The sequence below is a fragment of the Pezoporus occidentalis genome, unplaced genomic scaffold, assembly GCF_034315485.1.
Source record: "Pezoporus occidentalis ecotype Australia unplaced genomic scaffold, CSIRO_AGI_Poc_V1 ctg76, whole genome shotgun sequence".
Lineage (NCBI taxonomy): Eukaryota > Metazoa > Chordata > Aves > Psittaciformes > Psittacidae > Pezoporus > Pezoporus occidentalis.
This window is the reverse complement of record NW_026916115.1, coordinates 1,974,985-2,001,233: the sequence shown is the minus strand read 5'-3', so window position 1 is coordinate 2,001,233 and position 26,249 is coordinate 1,974,985. Positions and strand designations below refer to the sequence as shown.

At 44.1% G+C, this 26,249-nt stretch overlaps 1 protein-coding gene across 1 annotated transcript; it reads left to right on the top strand.

Annotated features, from left to right (window-relative positions):
* The first annotated feature begins 2,969 nt into the window (after window positions 1-2,969).
* On the top strand, window positions 2,970-24,676 carry AXDND1 (axonemal dynein light chain domain containing 1). Its single transcript, XM_062602423.1, is given in 28 exon segments — window positions 2,970-3,158; window positions 3,512-3,612; window positions 4,254-4,380; window positions 4,719-4,803; window positions 5,833-5,890; window positions 6,078-6,137; window positions 6,139-6,169; window positions 6,895-6,986; window positions 6,988-7,014; window positions 7,517-7,654; window positions 8,066-8,176; window positions 8,832-8,952; window positions 9,530-9,631; window positions 10,207-10,373; window positions 11,184-11,247; window positions 11,700-11,934; window positions 15,688-15,901; window positions 16,518-16,611; window positions 17,291-17,410; window positions 17,412-17,503; window positions 18,101-18,117; window positions 18,120-18,193; window positions 19,159-19,269; window positions 20,124-20,267; window positions 20,420-20,548; window positions 21,668-21,759; window positions 23,661-23,810; window positions 24,557-24,676. Coding segments are annotated over 28 exon segments (3,036 nt in total). The 5' UTR covers window positions 2,970-2,981; the 3' UTR covers window positions 24,660-24,676.
* The last annotated feature ends 1,573 nt before the right edge of the window (window positions 24,677-26,249 follow it).

The following is a 26,249-nucleotide window of genomic DNA, read 5'->3' as shown; positions in this document are numbered from 1 at the left end:
CTGAAGAGGAAGTGCTAAGTCTTTTGCACATTGCTTGTTTAATTAGTCAATTATACCATGTTTGTTTGAGTTTCCTTTGAATGCCAGAGGTAGCAGTATGGTGTTCTGGTCAATAATGAGGATGCTGGGGTTCAGAACCCGCCCTTTCCAGGTTCTTAATAATACATACATTTTTCTGTGGCTCTTTCCAATGCAACAACTGTGCAGCTTGCTTCCATGGTAACTTCTCAGCTTCGAGGTGGGAAGCCTCCAGCTTTGGAATGGCAGCCAGCGCAGCTACAGCTCCTTGTTCAATAACATCCCGAAAATCAAATGGTGAAATGTATCTGGGTTTTAAAACAGTTTGATCTCAGGAGAACCGAACCTCTGCAGAATCCTTGTGTGTATTATGTCGTTTCTGTTGGGGGGTTTAGCTTCCACCCTTCTGAAGTGAAGCAGTCCTGCATGTGAGCTGTGAAGTGTATGCTATTATGTGACAGCCGTCCAAGTAAGGCATGTGCCACAACACATGGGAGTGGGGGGAATCCCTGATGTATTTTGTTACTACAGAATGGCATGGATTTCATGGATCAGTCCACTGCTAAAGGAAAACTGAACTGTTGGAGCTTCAGTTGAGCATAGCTGGCCTGGAAGGTCAGCAGTCCAGCGTGAGCGAGCCCACACACTGGCATCGGGGTTATCAACAGGCTCCCCACTGTACCTCTGAGCCAGCCAAGGTCAGCCTCATCTCTCCTCCCTGGGCTTGCAGCCATTGCTGCCCTTCCCCTGAGGTGACTGGGGGGAGGCAGCCACCATGTGCTGCTGTGTGCCCGGCACCGGTGGTTCCATGTATGCAACCTGTATACCAAGTTCTGTCATGCAGAAGAGCTGTTTATAATCTACTGTATTACAGCAATTGAAATATATTTTGCTATTACGGGAGGGAAAAAAAATTGTCTTGGCTTGTTTCTTCTCTGAGGCTTCTGAATTGGTGGGGTTGGGAGGGGGTTGCAAGAGAGCAATGGGGGGGGGGGGGGAGTGTGGAAAAAGAGGGATGGGGTTGCTCTTCTGGGACTGTGGCTGCCCTGGGGAGATGTGGGTCAGAGCCTTGTGGGGAGGGAGGGAAGGCCAGGGGGAGAGCATGTTCCAGAGCCGGCTGGAGCACCCTGTGTGTCCATGGTGATGGAGTCAGGGACAAGCTGCCTGGTGGCTGAGGGCTGGCCGGTACAGGCGGGGGCCCCTCTGCTGCTCTGGGGAGGGGGGAGCCAGCCTGCCTCAGGGGTCTGGGGCTGCAAAGGCAAGGAGGGAGAGGTGTGAGACAGCTGTGCTGTGGCGCACCCGGTGCTGGGTGAGGGGCCTGGAGCGCCGGGCGGCTTTGGCTGCGTTTGCAAGAAGAAATTCGCATAAGTCCTTCTTCAGGTCCTAAAGCAACAGGAACTGTCAGAGCTAAACAGCGGGGAAGGGTAGCTGGGGGTTTGTAAGCTGCGTATTGGCCATCGAGGCTCTGTGAGAGGAAAGGGTGTCCTTGGAAGTGCTGGAGAGGAGCACGGGGAAGGAGTTAACAGCTTCTGGAGTCCCTAACCTCTCCCAGTTAAATTGGTGCAACTGCCAAATGTGTATCGCGTTAGTGATTTCTGCCTTATTTTGGGCCTGAAAAGGGTTTGTGTGCCAAGAACTGAATGTGATATTTTCCAGCTGCGTACCACATGTGCTAAAGCCAAGTCTTGTCTGTGTCCTTAAACTGTAGCGCTGCAGAACAGTGCCATTAATCTTCTTTCTGGTGGGAATAATACATGCTGCCAAACAGAGCTGTTGGGGGGGGGTGTGTGCAAATAAAGGTTTTGTTCAGTCAGAAGTTTCTAGCACTTTTTTGTATTTTCTTTCCAAGAACCCATTTATGCAACAAAACAAGAAGCTACCTGGCAAGATTACACCTACACCCACAAACATGTATCTGAAGGCAAAGCAATGTAGTTACCCTAATTAAAACCACAATATGCCAAGACATAGCTGATAAGGAGGTCAAAGAGTTTTAATGCCAAGAGCATTTATAAAGAACAAGGCCAGTGACGGGGGAGGGGAGGCTTCAGAAGAGAATTTATGGAGGTTATGAAACTAACAGAAATATTATTTTTATTAGTAATATACTGCTAAGAAGAAAAAGTGGTAAGGTTAATAACTGGAGACAAATACAATTAAATCTCTAGCCCACTTAGATGTATAAAAGAAGCAGTTGTTCTTAATTTAGTTTGTAGATGGAAAAGCAAGCACCCCTATGGAGGGTGTAGCAAAGCAGTGGGGGCTTCTGAACTGACATACCTGGTGTCAGGTGTAGGGCGAGGTCACAATGAATGATAAAAAAAGCGTGTTAGCCCTGTGAAGTACAAATGTGGGTTTAATTCTGTTCCTAGATCATTCGCTCCTGCAACTTTCCTTGGCTGGGCATTAAAACAAAATAAACATTCATCATGCCCACAACTGGAGTGCCTGTTCCTGGGCAAAAAGCTGGTGCAAGGAAACTGAGCCGTGCCTCGTGGGCAGGTGAGGACCTCAGGTAGAGCAGGGCTGGAGGCTGCAGGGGTTGAACATCTGACTCTCCATCCTTGCAGTTTCCCTTCAATACTAGGACTCTTCTCTGCATTTTTGTTTTAATTTAGACATGGAATTGCTGGTATTTTAGAGTAGAAAGCTGAGTGCTAGCAAGCCACAAGTAAGGAAGTGGCTTTACAGAAACATGCAAACTTTAGTTCACAGCGTCCCTTGGTGTCTGTGTACCTGGCAGCATGGCACAGTCATGGGATGTAAAAGGTAGCTTGTTCTAGGCTTCATGAAAGACATTAACAGCTGCTAAAAATGTGATAAGCTACCTGTGCTTTAGATGCTGGTTTGGTGTAAGGGAGCAGACATCTTGTCATGGGTTTTCTCAGCCATGTATTTTATCATCAGTTTTACTTTCACCAGCAGAATAAATGCTGTTCAAATGCCTGTGCTATTTTCCGGAGATGCGCAAGTTGAGGGGTACCCCAAAGATGCTTGACCACATCAAGCCTCTTTCTTCTTCCCTGGAGCATTGTTTTGTTCCAGAAGTTTTCTGAAGCCTGACCTGTGCCAGCAGTTCTCTGTACAGCCCAAAGTACTTCCAGTCCCCACAAACTACCAAACCCCCGATGGGCTTCAGGGTGAGTGTGCTTCCATCTCCTGCCTTTTCCTGTCCAGAATTGTCTCTTCGCTGGGTGCACATGTTCATTCCCTGGGCAAAAGTTGGAAAGTCTGCCAACCTTGTAGGATAAATCTATCTTATACTGCATCACTTCACTGACCATGCCATTTGATGCAGATTTAACAAACGTGCCTGCACCCTTGTGCTCCTGTGAAGCCCTTGTTGAGGCATTTTTGTCCACACCAGTTCCTTTGGCCCCAGGACAGAAATAATGATGCAGCATTTGTTTAGACCAGTCAGCCACCCTGACCTGTCCCACTCCTTGGTACATTTCTCATGAAATAGTGACATCCACATGTGCCTTGTCTGCAGGGCTGCCTGCAAACACCAGATTGGCTTTGGCATTATCCTAATTGTCAGAGCAAGTTCAGACATCTGACAGACCACCCTGTCAGTTTGACAGGCGCTGGAGGGTAAGTCAAGAAGAGAGAAAGAGCCCAGGCCAATGGAAGGAAGTTACAGGTGGGAATGTAGAGCTAAGTCTCTCCTTGGCCTTTTCTGATGATAGGTGGCTGTGGTGCCTAATGGGGCTGGATGAATGACCAGCTGTCCTGTCTGAGTTTGGGCTAGAGAGATTTGAGGGAAAGATGTGAGGATAACAAATGAGAGTTGCTAACTGAGCAGTTCTTGGAACCATCCTTCTGAAGGATGCCAGGGTCGCAAGGATGCTCTGTGATCCACGGTTAAGAAAAGAGGCTCTTCTGGCTTCAGTGGACTTAGCAGGGATTAGCTTTACACTTCTTTGTAAATAAATGACACTTAATGGTGGTGGGAAGTGAAAAATGTTTTGCTCCTTGTTGAACATTGAATATGTATGCAATAGGGTATTGACAGTACATATGAGAAATGGTCTTTGGCCAGCAACAGGCAATGTGAGGTTAATCTGCCTAAAAACCATGATCTCATCTGTCTTTTTGGCCTAGGGAGGAGCCCTGACCATAAGGCTGGCCCCAGGCCCAGCAAACAAACCTGCTTGTGGTTGAGGCTGGCAGTAAGGGAAGAGCAGGTTGCCTGCAGCATGGGTCAGTGAACAAGCTCCTCCCCTCTGTTTCAGGGATGTCTCTTACCTGTGTGACACTGTGACTGGCCAACAAGCTAAGAAAGCAGTGCAAGTCAGAAGGTCTTTTTCTGAGGGTCATCAGGACCGGAGAGGGAGCCGTGGTACAGTCCCACTCACTCCTGTGAGTGCTATTTTTCTGTGTGTCTAGTTGGAAGGGAGATCCTCACACGTGTCCCAGTGTTACCCTGATCCTAAAACACATCGGCTCCCCTTGTGGCTCCAGCCCCCCAGCTCCCCCACTGCAGCTTGGTGTTAATTGTTTCAATCTGCTTTCAGATGTAGATCGTATCTGTTGGGCTCTGGATGTGTAGGGCAGGAAAGGGAAAAGCAGCATGAAAAGCCACTATGTGAACTTCCCTTTCCTGGCAGCCAAACCTGTGTGTTCTTTGGGAAGGAACCAGGAGTTTGTGCACGTCTTTCAGGTTGATGTTTTGTGCTCTGTCTCTTTTCCATCCCCAGAGAGCAAGCCTAACAGGTAGTCTGATCCCTGAAGAATTTCAAATTGTGAGGAACAGAGGAGTTTTGCCCTTGAAGTGCTCTGATGAGTGAGTGATTTCTGGTTTACAAGGGTTTGTCCTCAGCTGTTCAGTGTGTGGGGATACAGTGATGAGAAGCTGAGGACACTGACCAGATACACCTCTTGCTGTTGGGAAGGGGAGAATATAAAAGCGGTGGTTGTGCAAATCTCATGCTAACAACCAGGCTGTAGTTAACACTGCAGAGCACAGTGACCCTCGCTGCTGCTCTGGGGTGGCTAACAGAGAACTTCCTGGATGCTAGTACTGCTTTTCAGGGGGCTTCAGTAGTTAGACATGAATGTAGGAGCTGAAGTCTGGTTTGATCCCTTGAGGTAGGCTCTAGGTAGCTCTAACTCTCACTTTATGCATCTATACACCTACATCTTGAATCTGCTAGGGGTGGGGGTTGGGGATTTTTTGGTTTGTGATCTGGAGTTTTCTTCCTTCCCTCCCTTTTCCCCACCCCCAGTTTTTCAGGCTGTCAGTTTTCTAAGCCTTACCAGAAAGGGCTGCTGGGACTTCTCTTGATCTCTCCAAACAACTTCATAAATTTAAAGGAGGCTCTTTCTCATTGTTCAGGAATTAAAATACGAAGACTACGAGTGAAATCCTCACAGCTTCTTTGCCAACAAAATGCAACAGAGCATTTTCTTTCTATTTTGATGATCTCCTCTGATCAGCCTCTGGTGGGGTGCGATGTGGAAACCTGGTGCTTTTCTGGCACCACTAGTAACTTTGTTTAAAAATGGTTTACACTGATCCCTTAGTCAAGTAACATGAGAGTAGAACCATAAAAGGAGAAGGTTCCCGCAGGATTTCTGTCATTAGGGGCAAGAAGAAGGAGCTCCCAGTTTGTGGGTAACTGCAGGGAGTCCAATTCTCTCATTAGACTCTGGATGCTCCCACTGAAGAGCAACCTTGTAGACCCTTCTCTGCCTCTCCACCCTTCATCAGTTTGTTTATGGGGCAAAGAGATTGAAGGAGAGAGCACGGTTCCCTTAGTTAGTACAGAAAGTATTACTTTCTAATTGAGCTCTGACATTGTGTTTGTTTCTGTAAATATTCAGCACTTCTTGAAGATTATGAAAAGAAACTACGTCTGTTCCCATCCCTGTAAGTATCACCCTGCATGCAGTTGTTGGGAAAAAAAAAAACAAGCAACTGTTTTAACTCAGTTTCCTGGGAAAAATCATAATATGAGATAGATAGATAGATAGACAGACAGACAGACAGACAGACAGATAGATAGATAGATAGATAGATATAAAAAATAATGATGTGTCCCTTTCTGGTCTGTCAGGAGACCTCCTGGGAGGTTAGAGGTCATCCAGCTGATGCATCTGATGGACAGCATGTCAGAAAAAGCTAATCAGAGTAACAGGATCTTCACAGGTGGATAACTTGCTTTGTACCCAGATAACTTTCTTGTACCCAAAAAAATAACATCTTGTATCCCTAGTGTTTATCACTGTTGTGCTTAAGGTGCCTGCAAGAAGCTAGTTTCTGACCAAGCCAGAAGTTTCTGTGCTATAGTCCTGTAACAACCAGGGATTTCCTCTCCTGATCTTGAACTTCTCTTCACCTTTGTCTGACCCACAAAGAGCAGTCAGCTTGCTAGTGTAGGAAGTTACACTTCTGGCAACAATGCCAGGAAGGAGTGCATTTGACGTTATTAAATGAAGGAATGAAGGCAGTAGCTGGGAGATAGGCTGCTGTTTTTCAGAATGGGCCATCAGAAACATTCATAGACCTAAAAAGCAGATGTCAAAGAACATCTGTACCTTGCTTTGCCTTACTTTCTGTTATTCCTGCACACTGATGGAGAAGAATTTGTGAAAAATGTAGAGCATTGCCTCAGCAGGAACTCCAGCTAGAATTAGCAAAGAAAGTCCCATGAATGTTGATGGGAGGGTAGTCAGCATTATGCATAACATGTTTGAAAATAAACCTGTGGTTGCATGCAGATGCAATCCTTTCCCCTTTCTACCTTTAGCAGTGTTTTGTCCTCAAAGGGAAACCTACTTCAGAAGAAATGGGAGATCTGTGTTAATCTGTTGTTAAAGGAGTAGGCTGGCCAGGGTCTGCAAGGCTGTGATTTTTCTCGCCTGTTTTGCCAGCTGCACAATATGCTGGAGCTGCTGAAGGCGGAGCAGAACATCTACAACATCATTTTCCATGAGCTGATTTGGCAGGTCAGTGTGGACTGTGTGGAGAGGACAGCTGCTATCAAAGCTCAGGTCATCCTTATCCAACCATTAATACCCCTCTTGGTTTATGGCAGTGTCTTCTCAGGGGTAGCATTAGCTATTTCAGATTGTTCCTAATGTCCTTCCCCAGCAAAGCTAGCCTGTCACAGTGTAGCTGGCATAGGGTCTCATGCCAGAAGTCAAATAGGATTTCCCCGCCAGGTTAACAGCCGGGGCTAATAAACACCTGTTGGGTAACCTGAAGCTTGAAGTTGGCAGGACCATCACCACATTTACCATGTGGGCACCTTATCAGTGCGACCTTCAGTGGAAGTTTTCACATACCTGATACCTCCCTCATGGCCAGGCTTCCCATGCTCAGATTACCACTACTTGCAATTAAATTGTTCCAGAGTGTTTAAAATCCCCAGTCCTGACATTCAGAAGATTGCCTTCTAGATAGCTTCCTGTGCAGTGAAAGGAAAGGGTCTTCAGACGGTGTAAGAGATATGCACTCTCATGTAAATACCTTTTTTTACTCATTTTACTGCAGGCAGAGGTATGTGAGCCTCCTGGAGCGGATCCCTGAACAGATGAAGACTCTCTACAAAAGAATGATGTTGCAGCAGTTGGTCAACAGACATATTACAGAACTACTCTACTTCAAAGAATCTGTTGGACAGCTGTCTAGGTCTGAATCCTGCCCAGTCCTAAGAAATTATCTCTGTGCCCTAGGCTTAGTCCGTTGCCTTTGTTCCATTTTCTAATCTTCCTCCCATAGGAACAGAATGACAGTGTTGTGATTTGAAGCAGAGCTACAGGGATTACACTTAAGCCTCCTCACACTCTCACTGAACTCTTAGTGCCAAATAATGTCAAACCACCTTCTCTCCTTAGCACACTGGAGGTTCTGTTGTTGTGGAACTGCAGAAAGGGTTTGTTGGAGCACGAAGTGTGTGTGGGAAGAGATGCCTTTCACCCCAGCAGTGAGATGATTGTGTTGGAAGAAGAGATCCCTGCATGATAGTGTAGGGTTCCTCAGTCTGTATTTGCCAGATTAGAGACCTTTAAATTGTGTTAAGAATATTACCCACTGTTTCAGTGAGCTGAAGGTGTGAGAACATTACCGCAAGGTGACTGAAGAAGCAGAAAAAGCTCAAGAGGAGCTACATGCAGCCATGCAGGAGGCTAACACAAACGTAAAATAAGCTGTGTTTAAAGATGAGGTCAGGAGATTTCTGCAGTGTGCTGGGATCACTCTCAGGTTTTTGGGAAGGAGAGGTGGTGACTGGTTTCCTTCCAGGGAAAGAGAGCTTGGCTGTTTATGACAAATGCCATTATTTTGCTATAAATCCTAAACTCAAAGGACTAGAAAGCTCTTCAAAACATTTATAGTTTTAAGTCATTTGTTGCTCAGGTGCTGGCATTCCTTTTTCTTCACCCCACATTCACAGCAAGTGAGCTCTTCATAGTCTAGAAGAGCCTGCAGCTCTGAATTTCTGAGGGGCCTGTGGACATCTTCAGATACCTAAGAAATCAGATATTTAGGTGGTTGGTATCAGAGTTGTGGTGAATGAACAGGCAAACAGATTTACTTACAGGAATCTTGTGTCATGAAGAAAACCGCTAGTCTAGTCCCAGGAGAGATCTGTATTCATACTGATCGGAAACTTGTCATGGGAATGTCAACAGAAACGTGTTGTAGGGGCCTGGGGAGAAGGACCTGTGAACTTACAGTCTGTGCGGGAGGTGACTGAGGAAGGGAGGAGGAAGAGGAAATGCCTAAGGAAAGCTTTCGGATTTTGGAGAAAGAAGTAAATGTGAATGACAAACAGAGGTGCATGTATTTCATTGTCTTTCTCTTCCAGGCTTTTGGAAGAGTATCAGGAGTTAGACACGTTACAGAGAAGACAACTAGAAGAGCAGGCTCTATTGCTAGCTCAAGAGAGAGACACCTGGATCGCAGCCATGTATGACCTGGCTCAGAAGGTAGCTGCAGGAAATCAGTGGTACACTGCAAGATACAAAACATCACAGCTAGCACTCTCGTTTTCATCCCAAAGAACCTCTTTATTTAATATGATTGGGTAGTAACACATACCTGCCCTGACCTCATTTCCTGCGGTCTGTTCTGCTTCACACGTGGTTTTATTTTAATTGAAACCAGTTGACTTACACAGCCATTTTGGTACAGCTGTCCAAGTTCTGCGCAGGAAAAACTTCTGTGAGATGGGTATTTCCATTTGCAATGTGTTTGACTAAAAGTTTCTTATTTTCCTATAATTTAGAATATTGTACCCAGATTCCTTACAATTCCTCACAAAGTTCTTGGTTGATTCTGTTGTGTGTGTGTGTCCCTTGTTTGTGATCTCCTACTTTATCCCATTCAAGTTAAAAATCTGTTAGCAGAACTTTTGGGACGGAGAGATCAGAGATTTAACTGTAAGGAAAGTGGACTCAAATGCTTCAGCTTCATTTTATCCATGGCAAAGCTCCCATGTTACTGTCAGATGCCTCTCCTCTCAGACGAAAACAGGGCAAATAATAACTTTTCCCCTTCCCCCAGATAATAGACAGAAACCAGCTCACATTGGTTCACCAGCTCCATGTTGGTGGAAAAACATTGACCAGCGTTCTCAAACATTTCATAAACCTCTTGACCTCAAAGGTAGGGACCTGCCTGCGATGGGTGCCTGTTTAAGGCATGTGTATGCATGCTTTATGTAGCTCTACTGTTCTCAATAAAGCACTCGTTATTTTGGCTGTTATTTGAACCTTCGAATCTTGGTCTAGTTTCAAATGAACATTAAAATTTGACTGAGTTCACTCTTTCTGCTTTTCTCTCATTACTCCATGTCCCCTTTTCTCTACTTCAGTTCTTTCCCCCCCTTTTCCCCCTTTTTTCTTACTGTGGCTTTCTTCTCTCCCCATTCCTTCTCCATAAAAGCAAACCAGATTGAGGCTAGTGTGATTTTGGCCTCATAGGTATGAGGCAGCATGGTGTCTCAGTAGTATGCAATCAACAAGGAGTCAAGCATTCAGTTCTGGCATGCCCAATGCTGAGCCACCTAGTCCCATCTCAAAGGGTTTGTGAGGGCTGTGCTGTGGAATTACGGATATTCCCCAGATCTCTGATATGTACATCACTCAAAATAGCTAGGGCAAAGGGAGAATTCCTCCAACTCAGATGAAGATAACCATGACAACGCTCCCTTTCCCCACCCTCTTGCGCAATGCCTGCAGGACACAGAAGACCTGACTGATTTGCAGGAAAAGACAGAGCAGTTCAGGGAGAGATAGGGTCATATTGGAGCAGAAATAGAGCGTTCTGAGGAGTCCACCCAGAGAAAACTGTAAACTGTCTGCAGCAGCTTCCACAAGCACCTTCAATGCTTCCATAGCAGTGACTCGTGAGTGGCCCAAAGGGACCTGGGGTACCAGTCGACATTCTCAACCTTTGCCCTGGACCAGTGCAAAGTGTGCACTGATTCTCAGGTGTAGTGAGATTTGGTACAATCTGCAATTTACACATCCCTCACTGCTCTACTCTTCTACTTGATGTATTTATTTTGATTATCAGGTGCCTAACAGTAACTCCAAAGCGGTGCTGTGAGTTTGTGGTTGAATTTGGTGGAGCAAGGCTTGTACCCTCCTGCTGCAAACCAGTGTTCTTTCTGCAGCTGTCATTGCTGTAACAGAATTCCTCTATTTATTTAGTTTGGTTCATTTTAATTTGAATTGCACAAACATTATTGCTTCAGTAGAGCATTTAGTTCTCATGTACAGATATGAGACTCTGAGACACATGATGTTTCAAACACAGTCTTTTTCTGTGTTAAGGTGATTGTATTTTTCAGGCTTTTTGTTAGTTCATTGTAATGTGTTAAACATAACAAAGCACAAATGCAAGCACAAAATGCAGAAATATGCACAGTGTGTGCATAAACAAAAGTCATCACTTTATAGATTTCAATTACAGAGTTAATAATGTCTGAATTTTCAATATATGCTTGATTTTGATTTTCATCTCTGCTGGAAGTAACATATTTTCTTAACTGACACCCAGTGTTTGTGTTCCTTTGAGTGAGAGAATAAAAATCCCTTGCTGAGTAGGGTCTTGTGGTTTTTACTTTGAGTATCTATCTTGAGTCTTGGTTTTACCTTGGCTACTAAAGGAATTTTTTCTCTCAGTTCTCATTCCTTCTTTCCCTCTGCTTTAGCTCCTCTCAGATGAATGAAAAGCTATTAGACGAAATCCTATCAGAAATCAAGAACTTGATAAATGTAAGATTTTGGGGGGTGGATGTATTATCAAGCGGTATCTGCCCAAAAAATTACCATGTGTGAGCTGAGCCCCAGTGAGCATCTAGGCCCATCACAAGTGTGAATGAAAACATATCAGCTCAAATCTTTTGTGCTGAACCTTAAGCTAAGAGTCTACCCATGAGAAATTATAATTGACCGATGCCATAATTCAGCCAGTGTGTTAAACTTAATCATGTGTTTGAGCGTTCTCTGACCAACAGGTCTGGTGACTGGTAAAGCTCTGGTGATCTGTAGAAGTGCTCAGAATTGTCACCAGTAAGTTTCCAATTCATTGTACAATCTACTCACTGTGACATCTTTATGTTCATGGATTCCTCACGCTTCTTGTGCTTGATTTCCATAACTTTTCTTTCGTGGCCAAGGGGTGGTCCAGCTTTTGGGGGTGCAGCAGGTTTCTCCTTTCCTTTCAGATGCTAAAAGAAGACCTAGAGCAGTACACAGGGGAGGTGCACCTAAGAAAGACTTAAAGCCTGAAGAGCACTGCCGGCCTGCTGGAGTACTGGACAAAGCTGGGACAAACGGTGATAAATCGACACCAGGATTTAACTGAAGCATTGCCTCTACAGAACACTGCCCTGGAAGAAATAAAACAAAGGGCATGCGAACTTCACAGGCAATACAATATAAGGATAAATGGAAATAATGGTAAGGAATGGCCAATTTATAGCTCAGTCTTTCCTTGGGTATGCCAAGAAAGTAGGAAGTAATAAAGGACCAGTTGACATAATCTGTACTGGCCTTTTCCAGAGCTAAAGTCTGACCCATAGATATATGCTGCAAATCAAGAGCATTCAAGGGACAGACTCCAAGGAACTTCACTCACAGTCACACATAGAAAGAATATCTGAAATTTTAAACGTGATACAGTGCAAAGAACATGCGATGCAGATATGACACAGGAAAGTCATATGTTATATTCAGAGGGATTATGGGCAGTTTGTGATTATATGGATAATTTATGGGGGGGGAAATGCTAAAGGAAAGGATGGATGTTTAAAATGTAAGACATCACTGTAAAAAGTAAAACATTACTGTAAAGTAAAACACTATCTCAGAGGGTGATACTATTTTTATCACCTTATCACTAATGCTAAGTTATCTTAATCTAGATTTTGAGTTATCCTGATAATAAAGTATGTACATAAATGTTTTCTTTGCTGATATAAAGTTATCATGTCTTGTGTAAGATAACAAACAGTTGTTGAGTAATTTGCAACTAACCTTCTCAACCTTTGCCTCTGTAAGACCTTGACTCAATTCTGATTTTCAGAATTGTTTCACTTCTGATGTTTTCCTAATAATTTTGTTTCCTTTTAGCAGACTAAAACTAAACTGAAAATGTGCTGTCAGGAACTGCTAGTCATATTTGCTAAGCTGCTTCTCATACTGCCGTCTTATTCTCACACTCAGGGTTTTCCTGTGATTTTCCCTACATTCTTCTGCTACATGTTATATTTCAGCCTACTAAATGATCTGAGGTGGAATAAGTCTGCCCATCCTATGAGACAGCTAAAGAAAGTAAATATTCTTATTAGTTCTCATTAGAAAGTGAGAGAAAGAGGAAGGAGCAGGGCCATAATTAGACATTCACCAGAATGACAAAAACTTAACAGCAGATTGTCAGAAGTTAGTTGTGATCTGAACAAACTGCTAGGCAGCACAATGCAGATGTCTGATCCAAAATTGCTTCAGCCAGTAAAGTGCAGAAAAAGGGATTTTATCTGATTTTAACAAAGGCTTTGGAAACTGGACTACAGAAAAGGCATTATCTTGCTCCATACAAGACAGTGTATTTTGAATGGTTTGGATTCATTTTGTGTTGTAATGTAACGGTCTTTCAGTAGAAAATCCACGGTACCCCTTCTTTTTACATTATATTGCATCTTTGATAAGAAACAGTGAAAATGAAAGCCATTGTAAAGAATAGGTAAGATATAATACTGAGATCATGGTAATTTTGTACTGTAAGGCAGTGGCACCTGGTTACCTGAAGTGTTTATTATCTTCTAAGATCTGATTACCTGGTCTCAAGCAGCATGTGCCAGAAGTACAAAGGGCAAATGGTATTTGATGACAAAAATTAGAGATGGAGGGAGAACAACGAGATATGAGATTGGTTAGACAGGAGGTATAAGAAAGAATTTATATGAAATTTATAAGGTTTGGTTTAATATCTTTGCTTTTATTCAGTCTTCCTTGCTCACTTCGTAAAGCCTTCACAGTGTACCTTCTTTTGAAAATAACATGGTTTTGACTCTGAAATTGGCACTTGGTACAAGAGTGGCCTCTCCAGTGAGCTCCAGTTTGGTCTTTTCTTTTTCTGTGGACTTGATAAAGCTCATAAGATAAATGCAATGACACGGACAGCCTTCCCAAAGCAAGCTAATATTTAATAAGGATCCAGAGTACTGTGTAAGGGCTAATACAGCCAAACCACACATAAGTGACTGTTCTCCCTCATCATTGCCTCTAAATTGAAGAGACATCAATTTGATAGGTGGACCACTCGGTGGATAAAGAACTGGCTGGATGGCCACACACAAAGAGTTGTGGTCAGTGGTTCAGTGTCCAGCTGGAAACCAGTAATGAGTGGTGTCCCTCAGGGATCGGTGCTGGGACCGGTCTTGTTTAACATCTTCATGGCTGACATGGACAGTGGGATTGAGTGCGCCCTCAGCAAGTTTGCCGATGACACCAAGTTGTGTGGTTCGGTTGATACCCTGGAGGGAAGGAATGCCATCCAGAGGGACCTTGACACGCTTGTGAGGTGGGCTGATGGTTTAACCATGACAAGTGCAAGGTCCTACACCTGGGTTGGAGCAATCCCAGGCACAGCTACAGGTTGGGCAGAGAAGAGATTCAGAGCAGCCCTGAGGAGAAGGACTTGGGGGTGCTGGTCGATGAGAAAATGAACGTGAGCAGGTAGTGTGCACTTGCAGCCCAGAAACCAACCGTATCCTGGGCTGCATCAAAAGGAGCGTGACCAGCAGGTCGAAGGAGGTGATCCTGCCCCTCTACTCTGCTCTCATGTGACCTCACTTGCAGTATTGTGTGCAGTTCTGGTGTCCTCAACGTAAAAAGGACATGGAACTGTTGGAACAAGTCCAGAGAAGGGCCATGAGGATGATCAGGGGACTGGAGCACCTCCCGTATGAAGACAGGATGAGGAAGTTGGGTCTGTTCAGCCTGGAGAAGAGAAGGCTGCATGGAGACCTCATAGGAGCCTTCCAGTATCTGAAGGGGGCCTATAGGGATGCTGGAGAGGGACTCTTCATTAGGGACTGTATTGATAGGACAAGAGGTAACGAGTTAAAACTTAAACAGGGGAAGTTTAGATTGGATATAAGGAGGAAGTTCTTTACTGTAAGGGTGCTGAGGCACTGGAATGGTGTCCAAGGAAGTTGTGAATGCTCCATCCCTGGCAGTGTTCAAGGCCAGATTGGACAGAACCTTGGGTGACATGGTTTAGTGTGAGGTGTCCCTGCCCATTAGAGGGGGGTTGGAACTTGATGATCTTAAGGTCCTTTCCAACCCTAACGATTCTATGATCCTATGTACCCTTGGGACCCACCTCTTCTGAACCCTTAAGATGATGCTGCATGGCAGGAAAATTTACACTATCATTCCTGCCACTTCTCCTTGGCCTCCTGCTTGTTAACACCTAATGCCTGCTTGTGGAGCTCTATCATGTGCTCTCAAAGGTTCCACCCTGAGGAGCATAACCACCTCCATTTCTTACTCATTTGAACATCCCAAACCTGCTTCATTGCACTTCTCCCAGTTCAGAGGAGAAGTTAAACAGTTTTACCCCACAGCTGTACCCATGTGTCAAAATCACTGAAATATTAAAACACCTTTCATCACCACCATGTGCTTAACATGCCATCTTTGCTCCAAGATGTTGTGGAGGCCAGGACCTCACCAGGATTTAAGCAAAGTTTAAACATTAGATATCAAGAGGATATCCAATATCCATGATATCAATGGATATCATTGTTACATTTCAAACACACTCCCCAACAAAAAGAGAATATCTGTCAGTATGTTCCACGAGTGGGTGAAAATTAATTTACTGCCTTGTACAGGCATTCTGCATATCTGTGCATACTGCATCCCCTGCATCTTTGAAAAATTGGATTGTAACTGCAAAGCTGTTTTAAAAACAGTTATATTAAGCCTTTATGAAACAAGAGAGCCAAATCTGCCAAGACAAGAAGGGCTTTAATTCAAGCCCAGTTTCTTTCAACTTGCTTTGAATTCAGCGCTTACTAAGCAGCTTATTTTTAGTTCCAGGTGTAGCCAGTTCCCACATAGGCTGTTCATCCCTCTTTGAATCCAGCTTCGGTTTTGTTGGCTGAAAGAATTATAATTAAAGGTTTGTATTTTCTTCCCCTGCAGGCACAGCTAAGTTTTTGACAGCCTTGGTGAAAAGTATGGAAGATTGGTTATTCAAGGTGCAAAAGCTGAAGCAAGGCTCTGGCATGCACAAAGCTGAGCTGTGTGCATTTTATCAGAAGATTCCTGCGTGGCTGGGCCAGGTGGATGCAGTGAAGAATTGTGTGGGCTTCAGGCAGTTGCATGAAGCTGAGAGCAATCAGAAATCACACTTTCCGTAAGGACAGAGGTGTTAATTGTACCTAGGCTGACCTTGCATGCAGTGCTACACTCAAAAGAGAGATGTCCTTTTTTGGATGCCAGGATGGAGACCCTGGCACAGGAAACTGTTAGTGGGCCAAACATGATCAGCTGAAGTGTTAAAGTGGTTGGAGACTGCCTTTCATTTGCTTTGATTTGACAGTTATCTGTGGAGTGGAAACAGTTGGTGGCTTTGGTATCACTCCTGGAACATCATTGTCTCCGTCAGCACTGCCACCTGGTTTGGAAATCTTGACATTTGAAGAAAAAACAAAATAAGTGATTCATCTGCAGTCAGATTTGTGGGGGCATATTCCTCTTCATGGTCCTCCATTGCCTTTGGTAAATACCATCAAGAAGTACATCATTTGCAGAGCACATGCGAAATGTGTATGTAAGAGATTTACTTGAAAATGGCAAGTTTGCCCACAACTATAGCATTAACAAAAAAAAGTGTGTCATGTTTCCAGCTTATGGTGTACTATAATATATTGTTTTCCTCAAGCTGGGAAGCAAAAGGTGTCTTTGAGACAAGAGATCCTTGGGTTTGGTGCACTAGAGGTCACTTTGTTTCTGGATTTGTTTTTTTTCAGGGTGGTACCTAATGTTTTTTTTCATATGATTCAGCAATGGGTTCTGTCCATGAATAATGAGACTGAGAAGAATGTCACACATGCAAATGAAAAAGTAAGTGCAAGCCTGAAACTGCTGGGATAAGAGTGCTATATCTAGCATTCAGTCCTTCCTGTAATTTCTATCTGGCCAGAGCACAGTTGTAAGGAATGCTTGTTTCTCTTTTGACACTTTCTTACCTTGTTTGAATTGAGTTGTGGCTTTTGTCTTCCAGCCAAAGGAGTAGGGGAGAACTGCTCTAAAAATAGCTGTAAGGTCTCCTATATAGTGCACCAAAACAATTTTATTGTTCCATCTTTAGTGAGTATTTTCTTTGGAATAATCAAAGTTATTTCCTGTTCAGAGAGCGGTTGTGGCTCTGAGCTCTCTGTGGGCTTATTTCTCCCATGACTGTAGACTAGAGGCTCTCAATATGCATTTTTTTAATGTTCTGTAAGTGTGGTGTGTAGTTTTTGGTTTGTCACTGAATTCTGGATATGAGAGCATGCTACGTGGCTAATAATCAGCATATGATCCTAAACAAGAACTGGGAGAAGAATAGATCCATAGTAGAAAAAGATGTGTCTATAATGGGAATGAATATGGGAGAATGGTAAAAATAAATGTTTCTGTCATTAGGTCAGTTTGCAAATTAAATTAGCGCATTCATGTATGTGAAATGCAGTGGCTTCAGACTACTTGGCAAAACCAGTCATTTATCACTGGTTTAGATGTGCTCTAATGTTTTGTGCAGGTGACTGAACTGGACAGAAACCTGACCCTGTGGCTGGTGGATTTGCTGAGACACATGACAGCGGAACACTTGTCCTGTGAGTGTCCCCAGTGGCAGGAGTCCGGTACTGAGATGGATGGGCAAGGAGCCCAGGCCTCTGAGGGCTAGTAAGCTGCAGCATGGAGCTGAAGAGTTGGTTGCAGAGATGTGCAGACTTGCTGATTCTGTAGACAGGTATCAACAGAGGTTTTCAGTTTCACCTAAGAGAGTTTTCTTAAGAAAAAATGTTCAGTGTTCTGATCATGGTGACAGATCCCATCCATTTGTTTGTCCTTGGATCTTTTCCCAGGTCGTAAATGGGCCTCACTAGAATTTGTAGGGAGTCTAAGAAGATAGAGACACCTAAAGAGAACAGCAGTGCCTGTTTTATACCTAGTACTGCTATAAAATATGCTAGCATCTGCGATAGTGAGGGCTCTGCCCATCCTTCTGAGAATGACCTTTGGAGGAACGAGGCCACTACAGGCAGTGAGTCTACAGATCACTTGGAGCAATGCCTCCACCTGATTCAGGATCTGTGCTCACACATCCTGTGTGGGTTAATAAGCACTGGCATGGAGAAGCTTTCTGGGAGGTCACTGTGTGAGAGGAGCTGGTGAGGACTGCTCTTCTGCAGACTTCTCTAGTAGCGCAGAGTTCTACAGATAGTTCCTGTACCTTGCTGACAGCAATGGGCTCATGACTGAATCATCTTTTCCACCTAAATGATTCTATGATTCTAAGCATTTGAAGGTACTTCTGCAGGCCTGGTAATGTTCTACATCTTTGCAGCTGCTGTCGCGAGACAGTCAAATTGTTCAAAAGAAACGGTCAGAGAAAGATTTAGAAGCTGATTTTGAGCTGGAGGAGCTGAATAAGATCAAGGTAAAAGGTGCCTGTGTTGCCAGCTATCTAGGTCTGGAAACCTAGATAGTTTTCCAGATTAGACTGTATTTGCTTTGTAAAAGCTAGATAAAAATATATGTGAGGTTTCAAGGAGGAGGAAGACTGCTGTTTCAATGGATTACCCTGGTTCCCCAAGTTACCTACTGACTTTGCAGTCCTGGACTGCAGATAAAACTGGGTCAGGTCATGTTCACTTTCAATATTTTCCTTGCCCTGTTTCAGGGTGCGTATGTAAGGCCTCTCCTGTGAGATTTATTCTGTATGAGTGGCAGTAGATTCACCTCTGGTCCAAAGCTTGTCAGAGCCATGCACATCCAGACTTGAGCGGTGCTTAGAGGTTCTTGGAGGTGCTTGGTGCCTTTATAGAGATGCAGTTGAAAGTTTTTGCAGTCAACTGACATACCTGACTCCCCCTTATTCTACACTGGCATATAAAGCTCTTAATTGCTACCATTATCATCACCAGTGTTTAGCTTAGCTTTGCCTGTGCTTTAGGAATGTGAGAGTAGACCCTTCCTGAAGGCTGAGGCTACCCTGAACAGAAGGTTTCAAGAAATGCAAGAAGCCTCCCTGCAGGGGTTGAAAATACTTGTGTTTCTGTTCTGCATTACTTTAATGAGTGAAAAATTAACCCCTGGGATTTACACTCATTTCTCTCCACATAGGCTGGGGCAGTGTCTATGACATATGTTCTGTGCTGGCCTGAGGAGGAGCTTGTTGAAGGAATGAGTTGGTGGAAGTGATTAGCTGGTGACATATGCCGTGTCTGAAAGCTTGGAGAAATGTGTCTTCCTTGTAGGGTGAGAATGGAAGGTTCCAGGTAGTCCCCTTCCTATAAATAAAGACAGAAAGCTGGAGTTACTTAACTGATTGACTGAATATGATAAGTTGGTTTTTTTCCTGCTCAATAAGCCCTGAATAATCATTTTCTGTTGTCTCCCCAGACTGAGCACTGTAATTGGATTCAAGTGTGTAGTCATCTTCTTTCAGAGATCAAAGGCACTCCAGTCTCCTTTCTGGATTTAGAAGAACTGAGAAATCTCTTTGGATCAGAGGTATATATAGACTGCATTTGCCGTTCTAGGTTGAACCAATTTGAATGAAGGTCTGCTTCAAAACTTTTCCTTAAGAAAGCAGCTACAGTTCCATTTGCAGGAAGGTTTCACATGAAGACCTGCATGCACTCAAAGTGGCAGCTAGAACTATGAGGTGTTATGACTGCAAATTGGTTAAAAATCACAGTGCTGCTTGTGAGCACAGGTCTAAGGCAAAACCAGAGCTTCAGTGGAGTTGGGGAATTTACCCCATGGGTAGACCAGCTCCCCGTGGGGTGTGATAGTTTTTCCTTCACCTATTGGGGTGGACTTTGGCTGGAATTCTTGTGGTTGCCTTACCCAGGAGATTAAGCTGAACTTGTAGTTTAATTCCTTGTGTAGTTAGATGGATGCCTGAGACTGCCTATAACAATTAGATGTATTTTATAGCTGGTTGGCCTGGCATTGGTCTACTTTCATGCAAAACAGGTTAGATTCAGATAATGAGAAAATTGATTTAGGTTTATTGTCTTGAATGATCTGTTAGCTTCAATTCTGAACTTCACCCCCAAGCAGAATGACATTGTTCCTGACTTCCAGTCTACAGCCAGTGCTGTAGCTCTCATGCTGCCTCTTTTTCTCCTTGCCATGGCCTCCACAAAGCAGATATGCCACAGTGAGTCCTGCCTGTGTAATTGTCATGGTCTAAGCATTCAGTAACTAGCATACTCATTGTGATCTGAAACATATTCATGCTAAGGACCTCCTCAGTGGTTGAAGTCCCAGTCTAAATATGTGCACAGAGACCAGCTACCTTTGCCTAGGTTAGGCCAAAGAGAGCAGGCTATTAACCTGATCCTTATGGTGCCTTACAGGAATTGCAATTGAAACTTAAGCTTAAGGACACCGTCATTTCTTCAACTCAGGAAGAGTCTGAATCTGAAAATGCCATCAGCAAAACGAAACCCCTAACAAAGGACAAACCATTAAAAGTAAAGGAGGAAACAGCCATCATGCAGGTGACTGTAGTAGCAGCAATATGCTGCTTTACAGCAGGGCCTTTTTATTTATTGCTCAGAGTATGTGATGTGAAACATGGCCTTACAGTGGCCTTGAATGCCAAGAGGCTAGTGGTATCTCCTATTTCTTGTTCCTTTTCTCTCTTGAGCAGCATCCATGTGCTGGTATGGATTTTCTGATTGAGGACAATGAAGCTACTGCAGACGTGATCAGATATTTAGGGCATGACTCCAGCATCCACCTGAAGCCTCTGAAATCAGGCATCATTACAGTTACAGGGGTAGGAGTCTCCACCACACCAGTGTTTTTTAGCCTTCTGCAGAGATTTGGAGCTGGGTTCTAGGTGTATACTCAGACTCTGTTATGAGACCCCATTTAACACTTGCATCAGACTTCCTGGGGCAGTGCAAGGTGCCGGTGTTCTCTCAGATTCCTCTCCTCTAGCAACTTTAATCATTAGAACAGTTACCACAGCTGCAATTTGTCCTTCTCATCCATGCATTACTGCCGTGGCTTCATGATCCAGGACTATCTGCTGAGACTGGGATGGTGAAAGTGGTTTGATGCTGAGCACATGGGAGGAGTTGAAGGGGGTTCAGAGATTCAGGGAGATCCCACAACAACTGGGAATTAAGGAGTTCCAGTTGGTTTTGGCCTCCGTTTGCCTTTGAGATAGTGCTCTTCAGTAAAGTTGCTCTTCATAAGTCATAGGGCCTGTTATTCCTTAGTTAGTCAGTCATCCAGAGTAGAGCCTAGAGGTACTGGAAGTGTGGATCTCTAGCAAACTGTCACTGGATGGTGCCACTCTTTAAGCATGCTGCATTGCTAAATGTGCCTTGCCCTTCAGGCTTTAGAAGTGATCAGCTAGTTAAGAGTGACAGTGCAGGAGTCTGTCTTTATGGACTCTGATTTGTTTTATAGAAATGAACCCCTGGAAATCATAATTACCTTCCAAAGCTTAGAGTGAGAGCCTTTCAACAGTTAGTTTTACAGAAAAACCCAAGTTGTCTTTTCAAGATGAAAGCTGACTTATGCCTGTTGGACAATGTGAAGAGCTGCCTCTTTCTGTTCTTCAAACATTGTTTTGTTGGGATTTTTGCTCCTAACCAGGCTACAGCCACCTTCAACCTCAGTAACCCAAGGAATGCACCAGCAACCCAAGACTATGAGCCAGTGAGAATTTCGTGTCTGAGTCAGAAAATCATTTCAGTCTATTTTTAATGCCAAGATCAGTTCAGTCCCTAAACTAGTCTCTGGTTTTACATGTTTTGCTGATATAGAGCTCTTGTCTGTGTTGTGACTGTGCACTGACACACCAGCACCAAACCAGGCACATGCTACAGGTAGAATGCAGCATTGTTGTTTCCGCATTCACTTAACAAAAGGTTTTCCCAATCAGAGAGAGATGACTGCCTCCATGCCATCAAGTCCCTTTTCTCAGAAAAAGTTTGAAGCCCTAGCAATGATGGAATATCTGCAAGCGCAACTCCTGTGAGTACTCTGCTGGAGGCATGAGTGGGGAAGGGTTTCATGCCAGGCAAGTGCCTATTTTGCTCTCTGATAATGTTCTGCTTTATCCAATATCTGTTGGCTTAATTTTGGGTTTCCTTCCATTTTGATTGTCTTGGGTGATTGAGTATGTTTTATGTTAGCTGAAGATATGACCCTGTCCTGGGTTCAGCAGTAGCAGTCATTTTTCTCCTCCTTGGTAGCTGGTGTAGTGCAGTGTTTTGACTTTCAGCTCGGGAACAGAGCTGATAACAAGCGATGTTTTGGTTTGGCCAAGGACTCTGTGAGGCTCATGCTCTGCCAGGGAGGAGGGGGAGCCAGGAGGAAGCAGAGACAGGACACCTTATTCCATACCACAGCACGTCATGCCCAGGAGGTAACTGGGAGTTAGCCGGAAGGGCTGGGAGATGCAGGGTTGGAGGAGGTATCGGTCAGACTTGGTCGGGCTGGGGGGGGCGATTATCGGTTGTGGTGGTGAGATGATGTATTCTCTTCCCTTGTTATTTCCTTTATCATTATTATCATTGGTGGTAGCAGTAGTGATTTGTGTTATACCTTATGTTCTTAGTGGGAGTTGCATTCATTGCAAGCAGGGGGAGGGCAAGAAAAGGGGGGGCAAGTGAGCGAACGTTTAAACCACGACAGTTCTATATTGGCTCCCCTTCATTTCTGTGGAGATTTTCTGTTTTGTGTACTCATGAGGTACATTGCAAAGGTACTCAGGATGGTTTTCTGTGAAACTTCTTAACACTTCTGGTCCTGTTAGCACTTGCAGGGTGTCGTGTGAATGCAGCTGAGCTCTTCCAGGGCCTGCTTAGTGCCCAGGAGCTTGGCAAGTACAGACATGCAATTTTGTACCTAAGTATGGGGAACACAATAAAGTGACACCCCAGTGTCTTCATGCAGAATCACATCAAGGTTTGTGTTTGGTAAGGACTTCTTCCATGTTTAAGCAGGCTTGGGCACTTTGAACTTGTCGTGGTTTAAAACCAGTCAGGCAGCTCGTTCACTCACTCCCCCCCTTCTTTCCCTCCCCCTACTCCCGGAAAGAATCAAAAAGAATGCAACTCCCACGGGTTGAGATAAGAACAGTTTAGTAACTAAGGTATAACACAAATCACTACTGCTACCACCAATAATAACAATGATAAAGGAAATAACAAGGGAAGAGAATACAACACCTCACCACCAGCTGACCAATAACTTGCCCCCCCCAGCCCAACCAAGCACTGACCGATACCTCCTCCAACCCCACTCCTAGCCCTTCCGGGTAACTCTCAGTTACATCCTGGGCATGACATGCTGTGGTATGGAATACCTCTTTGGTCAGTTTGGGTCAGGTGTCCTGTCTCTGCTTCCTCCCGGCTTCTCCTCCTCCCTGGCAGAGCATGAGGCTCAGAAAGTCCTCGGTCAGACTAAAACATCAGTGTTAGCAGCTCTGTTCCCAGGCAGAAAGTCAAAACAGCGCTGCACCAGCTACTAAGAAGGAGAAAAATGACTGCTACTGCTGAATGCAGGACAGAACTACATTCCCTCATATTTCTTGTTTTGTCTGTGAGCTTGATTTACCTGGGATAACTCCATCTCATCAGCTTTGCTAATAGAATTGACTGTGCTCTGTATTTATCCTTGCACAGTGAAGATCAGCATCTCACTCTTTGCTAGCAAACACTGAGTTTTGAAACTAATTCAGCTTGCAGGGTTTAAACAGATGTGCCATGAACTCCTTTAGTGATCTGTTAACAATGCCCTTCTCTGAAACCATATATGTGTTTTATACAGTCCCACCGAAAGTTTCAGCTTTCTAAATCTTTCTTTTAGGTATGCTACCAGCAGCTGCTTATATTTCAGATTTCAGCGTTACCTTTGCTTCTGTGTTTCAGAGAAAGAGAGATACGTGCTCAAAATGCAGAGGAGAGATCTGAAGGTCTTGAAGAAAAGCTGGAAGCAGCTCTGCAGAGAATCTAAGACCTAGAGGGTGAGTTGGAGAAAGAGGTGAAAGTCATCCCAGAAGTAACACACAAAGAAGGGCAAGATCAGGAGAACCAGTATTTCAAACCCTTTTCCAGACTCAGAGAGAGAAGCAATCTTTGAGGACACCTTATTCATCTCCTGTTTAGTGCAGGACCGTCTTCTCCTGGGCACATCCTAGGGCTTTGTTAAGACTCTTTATCACAAACCAAGCAAGGAGACTTTTAACATGATTGTAGATCATGGCAAAAAGAACTGCTGAATGTGGTCTGGTTTAGAGAGAAAGTAACTTTGCTTGACATAGGACACCAGTGTCGGTATCTAGGAGATCACTATAATTGACTTCATCTTCCTGTGAGTGTTCCCTGTTACAGTCAAGAAGGTCTGTTTAGGATCACTGATTTTAGGGTCGAAAAGAAATAATATTCCAGGTCCCTTCACTCTCAGAAGCCACAGACCTTTTCTTCTATCACAGGACAATCTTGCTGTCTCCAAGAGCTGTTTGAACACAGCTGACATACTTATCTTGCCCATACAGTTTGGCAGTGAGTTCCTTAGGTTGCATGTTTGTTGTGGATGAAAACATTTCCTTGTGCCCTTTCTCATCTAGATCCACATGGATATAAGATGTGGAGAAGGAGGAAAAATTGGGAATTAAAATATCTTCCCGTAGTCCTTCAGTGTATCCTATTGACTGACATCAAAGTGGAAGGAGAGGCTAATTGGTTGTTAAGGAGGCGATCCCTTGGGCACATTTTAACTCCATGGTATTTTTAATAACTTTGGTTTGTTGGTTTGTTTTTCTTTCAGAAGAATGTCTCCAAGAAGGCATCTCAGAAGTCAAGGCCTGCTCAAGTCTCAAAGCTTCTACCTCTGGCCAGTTCAAGGGCTCCGGAAAAGAACAACATTAAAGAATAGCAATGCCCCAGTAGTTTCATAGTACCTGTTCATAGCAGTGGTTCACCCCCAATCCACTGCTGTTACTCCTTACCTAGTATCCCAGTACCTCAGTCCCATCTCAGCATTTACACTGTTCTTTTAGCTGGCTCTGCCACTTCCACATATGCTTTGTTTGTCCTCTACCTCATCCCAAAGCTTTAATATCTTTATAGCTCATCTTCCTTGTAATACCATTGCTACCTTGACTTTCTCTTACCCACATCTCTCCTTATGCACCCTCCTCCCCTCCCCTTGCTTTATGCTTGCCTTCTGTTTGCGTTCATCAGTCTCTTGTTGCTGTATCTCATTCTGCCTCATCCCTGTTGGATTATGCAAGTAAGTCATTTGCACCTCTTTCATATCAAGGATTATCTTTTTCTTAGTGTGGAGGTATCAGATACCCATCTGATAATGGGTACCTCCTTCATCCTGTAGGTTTCAGATGATTCGGTTACCAGCTGACTGGTTTTTGCACAGAATTGTACAAAAAATTGTACAGACGCAAATTTTTGTGTCTTTGAATCTTCATCTTGACATTTTTGTCCTTTTTTCAGAAAGCATGAAAAAGCCTGAAGCTGTGCATGATCCTGAAGGCCTTTCTCAAATTGCTGCCACAGGAGAACTGCCTGTAGCCAGTCACAAAATCAGACTTCAGATGATGCCAGCTCACCCACTCAGTGCACTGAGATGGCATTTAAATGCTCCATCTCTCTGTGATTTCTGCTTGACATCTGAGGCCCCTGTCTACAGCCTTAACAGGCGAAACTGCCTAGTGAGGTGGCCACCCAGACTTCTGCCTCTGGTCCCCAACCTGGGATAGTCTGTACAGTTCTAAGGCTCTGCAAGGCCAACATTGCTGCCTTGGTTCGGCATGCAATTTGACCCAGTCTCAGCTTGGAAGAGCAGGCAGTGAAACTGCCTGGAATCACATTGACTCAGACAACCCCTGCCAACTCAGAGTAGATTTCATTTTAGAAACATCATATATCACTAATCCCAAAGTACATTTTTAAATGATGTTTTTCTTCTGCGAGTTTTTGGAATGTAATATCTCCTGAAGGTAAAATAAGAAGTTTCTGCCAGCTGTATATGTAAGAGACAAGATACTGCTGGAACAAGACATGCTCTTTGGAACTGAGGATGCTCTTGGCTATAATTTATCTTGTCTTTAGCTACAGAAAAGTTACATGTTTGAAAAAGCTATGCCTGACTTCTGCAGATATGCATGCAAAATGTGTGTGCCCTGACGTAGTGCTGCGTGTCTCCTGACAGTCATTTCTCAGGCTAAGTGTTGTTCCTTTGAGATGTTATCTGTAGAGGTGTTGGTCCTTGATGTGCCAGAGAATCTTGGCCTGGATGGATCATTTTACACAGAGTTGGAAATGCAGCCAGACAAGCTCATGAGATCACCAAGAAGTTCACAGGTGGATTTTTCCCACTTCCCAGCCACCCATAAGGGGACTGGTTCCTGAGTGTCCTTGCTGTTACAAAGGCCAGCAAATACTTGTAGAGTGAGTATTATGGGAGCACAGAGTGTTGAGAAGGGGTGTCTAGGTAGCTGA